The following is an 11,888-nucleotide window of genomic DNA, read 5'->3' as shown; positions in this document are numbered from 1 at the left end:
CTGTGCTCTAGGGCCCACGTGCCACAACTACTGAGCCCATGTGTCACAACTACTGAAGCCCGAGTGCCTAGAGCCTGTGCTCCGCAACAAGAGAAGCCACCGCGATGAGAAGCCCATGCACCACAACCAAGAGTAGCCCCCGCTCACTGCAACTAGAGAAAGCCCGCGAGCAGCAACGAAGACCCAACACAGCTAAAAATAAATAAATAAAAATAAATAAATTTTTAAAAAACCTTTAAAAAAAAAAAAAGGCATATAGAAAGAACATGCCATGAACATCCTTATACCAAGTGCCTGGATTCAATCACCGTTAACATTTTGACATATTTGCTTGTTTTTTTTAATCTGTTATTTTTATTTGAACCCCTTCACATCAAATCCTTCAACCTGCATCTCTGAAGAAACCAGAAGGTTGTCACACACACCATAGTGATGTCACGTCTCCTAATGAAATAAAAGTGACTGCTAGTCACACCTGACACTTGGTCTACAGTCGAGCTCTTCAACCCCAGTATGACACTTATAGTGAAAGATTGAAGTAGTCAACACTCAGCAAACTGAACACACAGGAATGATGTGATTTATTGTATGTAAGCTACACCTCAGCACAAAATAATGTAAAAATATAAAATACATAAATAATGCTGCAAAAAAGAACAGTAAGACCAGTAGGCATCATATTCTAAAAATAATTTTAAAATATTTTTAATTGTGGTAAAACACATAACACAGAATTGACCATCTTAACCATTTTAAGTGTGCAGTTCAGTACTGTTCAGTATATTTACACTCGTGCCACAGATCCGCAGAACCTTTGCATCTTGCAAAATGGAATCTCCATACACTTTTTTTAATTAAAAAATTTTATTGAGGTAGAGTTGATCCATACCCTTTAAACAATAACCCTCATTACCCACTCCATGCAGCCCCTGGTCCCCCACCGTCTACTCCTGTCTCCATGAACTTGACTGCTCGTGTCCCTCACACAAGTGGGTGCCACAGTGTTTGTCCTCTTGTGTCTGGCTGGATTCACTGAGCAGAAGGTTCATCCACGTGGTAGCAGTGGTCAGGATTTCCTTCCTTTTTAAGGCTGAATAATACCCCACTGTGTGGATGGACCACATTCCATTTATTCATCAGCCATCGATGGACACTTGGGTAGCTTCCCTCTCCTGGCCACTGTGAATAGTGCCACTGTGAACACCAGTGTACAGATATGGCATCATGTTTTTTAAAAATAGAAAACCAGGGTGGCCCAGACCTTTTCCTTCCTTTTCTGCACTGGCCTTACTGCCAACCAGAAATCTGTCAGAGCCAGTGCAGGACCAGGACACCCATGCCAGCATCGAGCCATGGCAGTGACCAGGGTGAGCAGAAGCTCAGGCTTTTCTCGAAGCTGAGAGACAGCAAAAGGCATCCGTGTGCCCAGGGACGAGACTCTGGACAGCTGGGAGTGGCGGCTCCAACCCTCTTGCCCCACATGTCCACTCTGGCCCCATTTGGCTCCACATGTGGCCTCCCTGCCAAGGTCGTGGAGGGGGGACCTGCCACCAGCTGCCTGGTGGCAGTAAACAGCTCTTCCTCCGGCCACCGACCTGGTCGCCTGGGCGTCTGGCTGCTGCTCTGCCTGCTGTCCTGCCCACCGCCGCCCCCCGCCCCGTCCTTGGACCCCCGTCTCACAGCCTAGGCTTTGCATGAATACTCTCCAGCCAAGGCTGTCAACGGGCAGACTGGTGACACCACTGTGGACGCACCGAGGTTTGCGAGCTCATACACAACATGGAGCTCTGGAGAGGACCAGACTGTGGCAGCATCACCATCCGCGAGGTCTGTTTAGAGTCTGTGGGAGTGGTCACGTGCCTTTCCGCGTGCCCAGCACATGCCCACGGCGGGGACAGCTTGTGGGGCCCTGCCGACACGTCACAAATCCGTGCGTGACCGCAGAGCCCGCTCAAGTGCACTGCAGGGGGTTAGGCGGGAGCTGCCACCAGAAACGCACGATTTCCCCAGATTCGCACAGCAAAGTGGGGCTGCAAGTGCCCTGCAGCCACGGCCCGGGGACGGCTCCCGTCTCTCGCGTCCTCCCACTGCCTTGGGATAAGATCCTGCGGTTAGAAGCTCTGCACCTGTGGTGCTCAAGCTTCGCAGAGCTGTGGTCCTGCACAGAGAGAAGCTGCTTCCCTACTTGGCTGTATTGTTTTCATTGATTCTAGAACACGAGGTGTGAAGAGAATAACGTCCTACATGTGGTCGTACAATCCACCAGCTAGGACAGCTGGCGGTGTCCCAACAGAGGGAGCTTGGGCTGGCTGGTCAGGCGGAGCACAGGGGCCGCCAGATGGAGCCTGACGTCTAGAGGCCGCACTGGCTTGGTGGGGGGGGATGGATGCTGGTGCCCAGAAGCGAACCAGAGCCACCTCACCTGGAGGTGGGGGCAGGACGAGACAGGGATCTGAGTTCTGACACCACCACATGGAAGCCTCCTTGGTTATTCACGGACCCACAGGTGAAAGCCAGAGCCGAGACGGAAGCTGAAGGGTCCCAGCGTGGGGGGTGGTCTCTGGAGGACGGTGTGCCTTCAATGGGGGTCAACGAGGGGCCGGACACTGGTCGGGGTGCAGGGGAGACTCGAGGCCCCGAGGGGTGGCAGGGGCACCAAGTGGCCGCTGAGGCTCCCCACCTGCATGCAGCCTGCGGTCCTCGTGTGGGTATCAAAGGTGGGTCCTCATGCACGGCAGGCATGAGACCCCCTAGTCCCAAAGGAGACCCCAGTCCTCACGTGTCTGAGCCCTTTACCTCTGCACCTCTCGGGACATCACCTGGCACCCCATTCAGATCAGATCAGAAAACTTCCTAAAGACAGTGAATTTATCAATCAGTAACCCAAGGGGAGGGGGAGGTGAGGCCTCTGGGGATTGGCTTGGGGAGGGAATTACCCCCTGGGAGGCCCCCTGGTCTCCACCAGGTGTGTGAGCAGGCCCAGTGCACCTGCCCTGTGAGCAGCAGGTGGCACAGGGGAGTCAGCGTGATGGGCTCTGAGGCCCCGCAGTGTCCGCAGAGGGGAGCAGGGCCGGTGGGCTTGCCGAGGGCTCTCCAGGGTGTGGTTTGGTGAAAGTGCCTGGGTCATTGCACAGGCCGAGCCCTGGAGTTTAGGTGCCAGAGACAGCAGGTGCTGGGGCCGCTCTAAATACTCTTTAATTATTGTTGACAGCAAATTAGGAACACGAGGGAGAAAGCTAAGTGTGGGCTGGAATTTCCTCTGTCCTAAGACTGACTTTCTCGATTTTTAAACTTCAGAAAAGACCTGTGGCCAGCCAGTGAATATCGTCATTAGAATTATTCTTATATGTAATTCCTCCTCCTAAAGATGAAAAAAATAAGGCCCAGAAAATATTTTTCTTTGTTAAACTGATCACAAAAACAATAGCATTTTAGAGGTTTGGTTTTCTTCAGTCTGACCCACGTCTCGGATTTTAAATACTGATGTGATAATTACTGAAGCCGTTTTCATCACCTGCAGCAGGCAGAGAGCAAGCATGTCACCTCTGGGCTGTCATATGCAAACCTCCCTAAAGAGCCTGTGGATTTTTGGGGTCATTTGGGGAAACAGGTGACACACTTGTGGAGGGAAACAAGCAGAGAGTCATCATTTGGTTTATTGCATTCCGAAGTACCCTGGGCGGAGGCGGGGGAGGTCGCTGAGAGCAAGTCTGCTTTATCAGCAGTTCAAAAGCCTTATTACCTGAGATTTGCGTTCTGGAAAAAAAATTGCCATTGCAGTATCAATACATACGTCCTGTGAGATCCAGGTTTCGGCCCCGGTAGGAACGCTGGACCAACCCACACAAGGTTACGTGAGATTACAGAGAGGAACCACTGGACACCAAAGTCACCAAGACGTGGGCTCAGCCAGACAGCCCGGACTCCAGCCTGATGGCTCCTTTGGGGATCAGGAACTCTTGCTCCAGGCTCCCAGGAAGGCCCCATCCTAGGGCAGCCCTGTCTGCTCCCCTCACCTCTCATCGTCCCGCCCGTAGTTAATCGTCTGTAGGGCCTGAGCTATGAGCACCGCCATTTCCCGTGTGCCCGCAGCAACCACCCTGCAAGACATGAGGTCTAGCGGCCCGCCTGCGGACAGAGGGACAGGGTGTCTGGGTTAGGGAGGGGGTGGCACGACCCCCAACAGCCCAGCACTCAGGCTGAGCCAGCCCAAAGGGTGGAGCCTCAGCCCCGCTCTGCCCCAACCTGGGTGCCATCCAGGCTGCAGGACCGGCACCTCCTGAGGCTGCGCTGGGAGAAAGCGGCTTAAGGTACAGCGTTCAGGGCCGAGGCTCAAACGATGTTAGGTCAGGACAGGGAGCAGTTCTCAAACTCTGCGCTGCACGGGGCTCCAGGGACCCAGGAGGCCTTGGTGGGGTGGGGGTGGGGGGTGCTGGGGGTGGCCTTTCTGATGGGCCCCTCGATGCGGCTGCTCTGTGCACCAGGTATCTGGGGCAGGATGAAGGCCCTCGACCTCCTGGAGGTGTGTACAGGCCTAAAGGCCTCACTGGAGACCTCAGTGCACGTGCATGCGTGTGTGTGTGTGCACGCGCGTGCGTGTGTGCGTGTGTGGTCACATCCAGGACAAACACGTCTTTAACGGGGACGGGCCTGCCTGGCCTCGATGCCCAAGGCTGACCCCTCTTCACTTCACACCCTCCCGGAAGCTCAACTAGGGCCTCCCGAGGAGAAGGAGCAAAAACGGAGCAATCATGGGATGAAGGGCCCACCGCCAGTGCCAGCAGTTAAACGGAGCCCAGCGTTTCCGCAACAGGCTCTGGATTAAAGCTGGGGGAGGATGGGCTCCACAGAGGACCCCAATGTCAGATGAGGCTCCATGGGCGTCCCTGGGACAGGGACGCTGCAGGACTCGCCCCCGTGGGGTCGGTAACTGGGCACGGTGACTCTGAGACAGAGGAACAGGTCACCTCTAGGATCCATCACCTAAATCCTCGTCATTGGATCAGGGAGCATACTTCCTGCTCTGTGGTCTCAGTGGACTGGGGGGGGGGGCGGGGAAGTGAGTGTTTAGAAAACACTCACAGCCACCCGTCCTGACCCTGGGTCTATTTTCACACCTGGAGGCAGGAAGGGGGAGGGGCCTTCTGGCCTGGCCCACTGCCCTCCCTACATGTCCCTGTTAGCAGAGGAGGGGGCCTGTCTGTCTGGGGCATCGCGGATCTGTCCTGGGGATGCACCCCTGGGGACGAGGGCGGGCTGAGGGCCCGAGCTCACCTGACGTGTCCATCACGACGCCGCCTGCTTCCCTGATGATGACAGTGGCTGCAGCCAGGTCCCAACAGTGCAGGCCAAACTGGTAGTAGGCATCGGCGGCACCAGAGGCCAGGTGGCAGAGCGCCAAGGTGGAGCTGCCGATGACGCGGACCCTGGCGGAGATGGAGGAGGGGAAACACACTGAATGGCTCTGCTCCAGTGCCCGCCCCCTCCACCGCGGGCACCCCCAGGAGCTAAACAAGAGCCCAGGGCCTCTTCCCAAAAGCTCGATTCTGAGCCCTGGGCCCAGAGCCGTGCCGTCCAATAGAACTTTCTGTGGTGATGGACCACTCGGCACTGAGAAGCCACCAGCCCAAGGCCGTGGCACTTGAAGTGTGGCTGGTGCAACTGAAGGACACAACTTTCACTCTGTGGACCTTCAACGATCTTAGATTTAAACCATCTGGGGTGGCCGCAGTCACAGCACAGACCCGGGGGAGACTGGGCTGGGGGGGCGTCACTGTCATCACGAAGGGCGCTGAGCTCTGGGCACACAAGGGGCTGAGATGGGCTCCCACAGGTCCCCTGCCACCCCACCCCCAGGGGCTGCACGAGCTCCCGGCTGGGGACCGGGCTGGCTCGCGTGTCACTGCTCCTGCCCCGGGGAGCAGCCTGGGAGCTGTGCGTGGGGCCTGGGCGTCCCGTGGGTCCCGGGGAGGGGGAACATGCACCCACGGGTCCCAGTCCTGGGAGGGGAGCACGTACCCATGGGCCCCAGCACGGAGCAGCCTCTCCATGTTGCTCAGGAACAGCTTCAGGGTCGTGGGGTCTCGTCTGGGCCCGATTTCTGTCAGAACCAGGGCCTTGGAGAGATCTGTGTGGAGAGAATTTCTCCAAGTCAGAAACACCAAGGCTCAGTTCTCACCCAGCAGTCGGGGTTTTCCTCGAAGCGAACTGCAAACCCGCCTCCCGCTCTTGCTCAATTCAGTGTCCTCCCTGGGTGGCTGATGCTGCAGAGGTTTCTGGCCTGGGAAAGGAAGGACGTGCTGACTAGAGTCGAAGCCACACCCTGACCATCTCACCTCCCAGGCCCCAGAAAGTCCCAGATGCAGGGGTCGGGGGGTAGACCTCCCAGTTCTCTCTTTTCAAGGACGCTTACCAGCAAGAACTCGGAAGAGTCTGGTGGCTCATGAAACTAGCATCATTCAGTCACAAATAAAAACAAAGTGACTCCAAACTGGGAACGCCCCATGTTTGGAGGAAAAACAATGCCTCATCAAATAAATCTGCCTTTAAAAGCCTTTCTCAGGACTTCCCTGGTGGTGCAGTGGTTAAGAATCCACCTGCCAATGCAGGGGACACAGGTTCGATCCCTGGTCAGGGAACTAAGATTCCACATGCTGCAGGGCAACTAAGCCTGTGCACCAAAACTATTGAGCCTGCGCCCTAGAGCCCGCAACTACTGAAGCCCGTGTGCCTAGAGCCCGTGCTCCGCAACAAGAGAGGCCACCGCAATGAGAAGCCCGCGCACCGCAACGAAGAGTAGCCCCTGCTCGCCGCAACTAGAAAAAGCCCGCGCGGGCAGCAATGGAGACCCAACGCAGCCGAAAATAAATTTAAAAAATAATAATAATAAAAGCTTTTCGCTAGCTGCGAAATAATAATAATAAAAGCTTTTCGCTAGCTGCCGTGATGACAAAGATGGAAACGTCATCCCTGCCGAGGAAGCGACTGCTAAGCAACGTCTTTGGAAAGGGGTCCTCGGGAGTAACCCCCCAGCATTGGGGTAGATGCTGTGGCCACCAGACACAGGAAAGTGGCTGCAGGTGGGCTGGGCCTGACTCACTGCGAGGGTCACAGCACTGTCCCTCTTGGCCACACACGCAATCACATCCAGATCTAGTGTCCTGTCTCGTCAGGCCTTGCCGTTCAGGCAGGATCAGCCACTCCCGTGTGTTCAGCTGAGAGAACAAAGCCCCTCCATGAAGTGGAGGAAAAACACGCCCATAGGTAACCTCACTCCCCAGGCCCAATCCCGCCTGACTCCTATAAAGTCACCTCCCACCAGGGAGAGACCACTGGGAGGAGACACTGAGTCTGTACCATTTCCCCTTTTCTCACACTGGAGGCTCTCATTTTATACTGTAAAGACTTTCTGAGACCTGGCACCACAGCTGGGCCAGCGACCAGCCCTGCCGTGTGTCTGGTGGCGGCTCGGGCTCTACCCACACGAGGGGCACAGGGCGGCGGCTCCAGGATCTCCGGGGACAGGGACCCAGTCTGCCCTCCAGAGCTCACCTCCCAACCCCACCTTCACTGGGCTGCAAGCTGAGAGGGCACCTTCCCATGGAAAAAAGCCTTGTTTTGAAGAAAAAGACCTCAACAGGGCCAGGCGCAGTGGGTGACCTGCAGGAGGTCGTGAGGCCCAGACCTTGACTCAAGCTTGTCTGGTGATGATGCCAAAGAAAGGGTTTCTTCCCGTTGTTTTTCATCTGTGAGAAGACACCTCTGTGCCCAGTGTCCCCTGCCCCCCAGCTGCAGTGTATCCACTCTTCCTCATGCTTGCTCAAGTGGTGTTTTTTCCTAAATGAAACCCAGACAATTAAGAAGTCATCTGAACTCTGCCACCTGAGGCAAAATACTTTCTGTTGTTTTCTTTTGCCCAGATAATGAAACAAAGGTAAAAATGACAATCCCCTCTACTTAATATTGTCTTATATTATGATTAATTCTGACTAGCTCTCCACAATTACTATGACTTACTATGACTTTTATTACCTTTCAAACTATTTTTATCATAATAGTTTAGCCCTTAATCAAATACTAATATATATATAATTTAAAATATTCTGTGACTTCATGGGTGTGTGTGGGGGGCACGGGAACCTATTGCTTAATGAGTTCAGTTTCTATTTGCAGCGATAAACAATTTGGAAATAGAGGAAATGGATGCACAAGATTGTGAATGTAATTAATGCCACTGAATTGTACACTTAAAAATGGTTAAAACGGCAATTATTATGTTATATGTATTTTACCACTATAAAAAAAATCAAATAGATTTTGAAGCAGGGCATCTCTGCATCCTCTTTCAATAAACAAATTTTAGGGTGAAAAAAATAGTCCGTGACTTCCAACAATTTGAAAACCCTTTTTCTGGTTGAGGATCAGAGCACTGTTGTCTTGAGAGAGATTTTACAACTTAGAGGTGAGAGAGGCAAGTCCTCTGTCTGCCCTGAAATACATCCTCACAGGAAAGAGGTGACTGTGCCTTGAAGTGTGGGCATGGACGCAGGGCGTACAGCTCCCGTGATGGCCTCGGATTGGAGTGTGTGACACACGTGCTTGGGCTTCCAGGTCCTTGCAGACCGTGAGCTCCTCACACGAAAAGTAGTATTAGCTGTACTTCACTGAAAACCCCAGAACTAGACAGAAAAAAGGTTGGGGGCTGTGAGGGAGAGGCAGAGAGTGACCAACGGGAAGGGGTTACCCCAGAGCCACCCAAACACGGGGCGCCAGGAATGTAATGCCACTGAATTATTCACTTTACAACAGCTAATTTCATGTTACGTGACCTTCACCTCAATACATTATGTTCAAAAACAAATAAGTAATTGGAAAAAAAAAAAGTATTGTTCAGAATCCTGGAGAAGGCTGCCCTGGAAACCTATGTAACCTCTTCCAAATCCCCTCTGGTAAAAAAAGAGCAGCTGGGAGAGCAAAACGCAAACCACAGACAAAAACCATCTACAAAAACCTACATCCACAAGGGCATATCCAGGCCCCAGAGGGCAAGTGGGCGGGCGAACCCCTGACAGCTACTACGACCTCTCGTAACCGACCTTCCAGGGACTCTCAGGGCAGGACTCACTGAGCAGAAACGCATGGGAGTGAACCCCAAATTCACTGGACGGGAATCTGGGGCAAAGGAGGGAGAAGATCCAGGTAACAGCGAGGGAGGGGCAGAGCCAACCGTCCAAGGAAGAGGCCAACTTTGCAGGCACTTCACAAACACAGCAGAAGAGGGAGCCCTAGAGCCACGAGACGATGGAAAGTGTTCACTCCCCCACCCCATCACACCACTGGCCTCCAGAGCTCTTTCAATTAGAAAGAATGTAAAAGAATTATGTTTGAATCCCATACACAATTATCATAAGAAAAAAGAGAATAGGGAGCAGAATAACATCTCTCTAGTCGATCAGAGATTTCCAGAAAGACCTGTCCACAAAACAGAAGTAGCTGCAAGTGAAAGAAACGGAGAATCCACGGAAGAAGAACATCACTCAAAAGTGGAGGGGAGGGGCTTCCCTGGTGGCGCAGTGGTTGAGAATCTGCCTGCCAATGCAGGGGACACGGGTTCGAGGCCTGGTCTGGGAAGATCCCACATGCCACGGAGCAACTGGGCCCGTGAGCCACAACTACTGAGCCTGCGCGCCTGGAGCCTGTGCTCGGCAACAAGAGAGGCCGCGATAGTGAGAGGCCCGCGCACCGCGATGAAGAGTGGCCCCCACTTGCCACAACTAGAGAAAGCCCTCACACAGAAACGAAGACCCAACACAGCCATAAATGAATAAAATAAATAAATAAAAATAGTGTTAAAAAAAATCTGTTCTATAAAAAAAAAAAAAAAAAAAAAAAAAAGTGGAGGGGAGAGAACCTAGGAAAGAATTAGGAAAGAAAACAGTTCAGAAAAGAAGGTCAACCTAAAGGAACGAGAATAAATAAACACAATAGATTATGCTTTACAAGACATGGAAGGTGAAAAGGAGGAAATTTTTAAAAATTAAAAAATCGGTGGAAAAGATTTAAGACAAAGTGACAGAGAGGTACGTACTGAAATGCTGGCTAGAAAGTGCCATTATGTCTGGGGTTTGTAGCAGGGAGTTGTTTGGGGTGGTGGGGGCAGGGAGCTTGGAGGAAGCAGGGTTGGCCGCGGGGGGGCAGGGGGGCGACATCAGGCTGTGATGGGTCATGTGGGTTCACTGTACTTTTTCTGTCTCCTTTGTATGTGTTTGCAGTTCTGCAAGGTAGAATTTTGAGAAAAAACTACCAAAGAAATTCTGGCCTCATCTAATCCTTTACCGCTGTGCAGTGCGGTCTTTGCTTTGCTTTTGTGAGTTGAAGACATTGCAGAAAGGAGCACAGGAAAGAGAAGGCAAGGAAAGCAGGGAGATGAGTGGTGGTTGTTTCAGCGACCACCTCCTCCAGAAACGCATCCCAGAATTGATAGCTGGTTGATCTCGTGCGAAGATTCAAATTCCTTCTCTGATAACGACTCTCATTTTGGGCGCCAGCGCCAGGCCGTCCCTGAGTGCCCTGCGGGTAGGACTTAATTTGATCCTCACAGCTGTCATCAGCGTCACCTCCCGCCCACGTGAACACTGAGGTTCCAGGGGCAGAGCTGACAAGTCACATGTGGAAGGTGTCAGAATCAGGCTTTGAAGCCAGGTCTGTACGACACCTAAGGACCATGCTGCTGAGGAGAGCCTTCCGTCACCTCCTGTAGAAACCTCGTCACCCGGCAAATAGAAGACAACCAGGGCTGAAAACATCACCCTGGACTTTATGAGTCAGAATTTTTAAAAAATCCCAAGTGAGCTTTCGGACATGAGCACCGACGGACTTGGGGTTCTGTGTTGCAGAGGTGGGTGGACGGCATGTTTGAGCAAGGAGGCCCGTGGGCGGAGGGCCTGGGATGGGTGCGAGCGTGGGCACCGAGCCTCGAGTCACAGCAAATGAATGTGGAGCAAAGTTCACCAGGGCCTTTACCAACTCGCTCCCTCAGCCCCGAGTTACACAACTGGCTGGCAGGCCAGCTCCTGGCAGGCGCAGCTGTAATCAACGCTGCTGTCTACGCGGCCAAAGCAAACAGTCCCCGGGCAGGAGCCTGGGCTGGGCGGTGGCAGAGGCCGGTCCGTGGTCCTGCCGGGCCCCTCCCTCTGGAGCTCCTGCGACGTTACTTCCTGCCCCCTCCCCCCCAACACTTGTGACGCCTGGGCCTCCTGCCTGACCTCCTGCGTCGCCCGTCCTTCACGGGGCGGTCATCTCCCTGGCAGATCCGCTGCTCACAGTCACCCCGCCCAGGGATCCAGATGGCGCTGCTCTCACCGGACCTCAGCGGACCTGACTTGGGTTGGAAGGCCCGTCTCCTCACTGGCTGCGGGCAGCTTGGGGGCAGGGACACTCCTGACCCCTCTCACCACCTCTCAGGCCAACTAGGCACATACTGTCAACTCTGTATGTTACAGGCAGTCTGAGTGTAACAGCAGCCCTTTGTAAAAGCCACCGGTGTCCTTGGGTCCTGCTCCAGGAATGACAAGGACGGGGAACATCTGTGGTGCATACAACACGGCTCACGGACACGGCTGCCCTGCGGCCATCCGTGTTCTCACAGGGACTGAAGCCAGTGGCAGTGGGTCCACATCCAGGGAGCCACAGCCCGCACCTGGGGAACCGGGTCACCAAGAAGCTCCGAGGGCCAGAGTATGCCTCTGACTCTGCCCTTGGCCTGGCCAGCTCGCCCAGGTCCACTGGGACCACGCGGGAACTAGTGGCCGGGTTCCTTCTCACATTAGGGATGAAAGGTGAGAGCAGAACAGAAAGGGCCCATTGAAGGCTCCCGGCCACATCCACAT

The 11,888-nt window shown here is 53.8% G+C and overlaps 1 protein-coding gene across 1 annotated transcript in view; it reads right to left on the bottom strand.

Annotated features, from left to right (window-relative positions):
- Positions 1 to 3,638: 3,638 nt before the first annotated feature.
- The window catches only part of IMPA2 (inositol monophosphatase 2), a 28,276-nt gene continuing 20,026 nt past the window's right edge, over positions 3,639 to 11,888 (bottom strand). The window contains exons 6-8 of the mRNA XM_082354863.1: positions 6,019 to 6,127; positions 5,275 to 5,426; positions 3,639 to 4,128 (exon numbers count right to left, since the gene is read on the bottom strand). Coding sequence (XP_082210989.1) covers positions 4,013 to 4,128; positions 5,275 to 5,426; positions 6,019 to 6,127 — 377 coding nt within the window. The 3' untranslated portion in view covers positions 3,639 to 4,012. The remainder of the gene's footprint in view (positions 4,129 to 5,274; positions 5,427 to 6,018; positions 6,128 to 11,888) is intronic.

This window comes from Balaenoptera borealis, assembly GCF_965194805.1.
Source record: "Balaenoptera borealis genome assembly, chromosome: 14".
Taxonomy (NCBI): Eukaryota; Metazoa; Chordata; class Mammalia; order Artiodactyla; family Balaenopteridae; genus Balaenoptera; species Balaenoptera borealis.
This window is presented reverse-complemented; position numbering and strand designations above follow the sequence as displayed.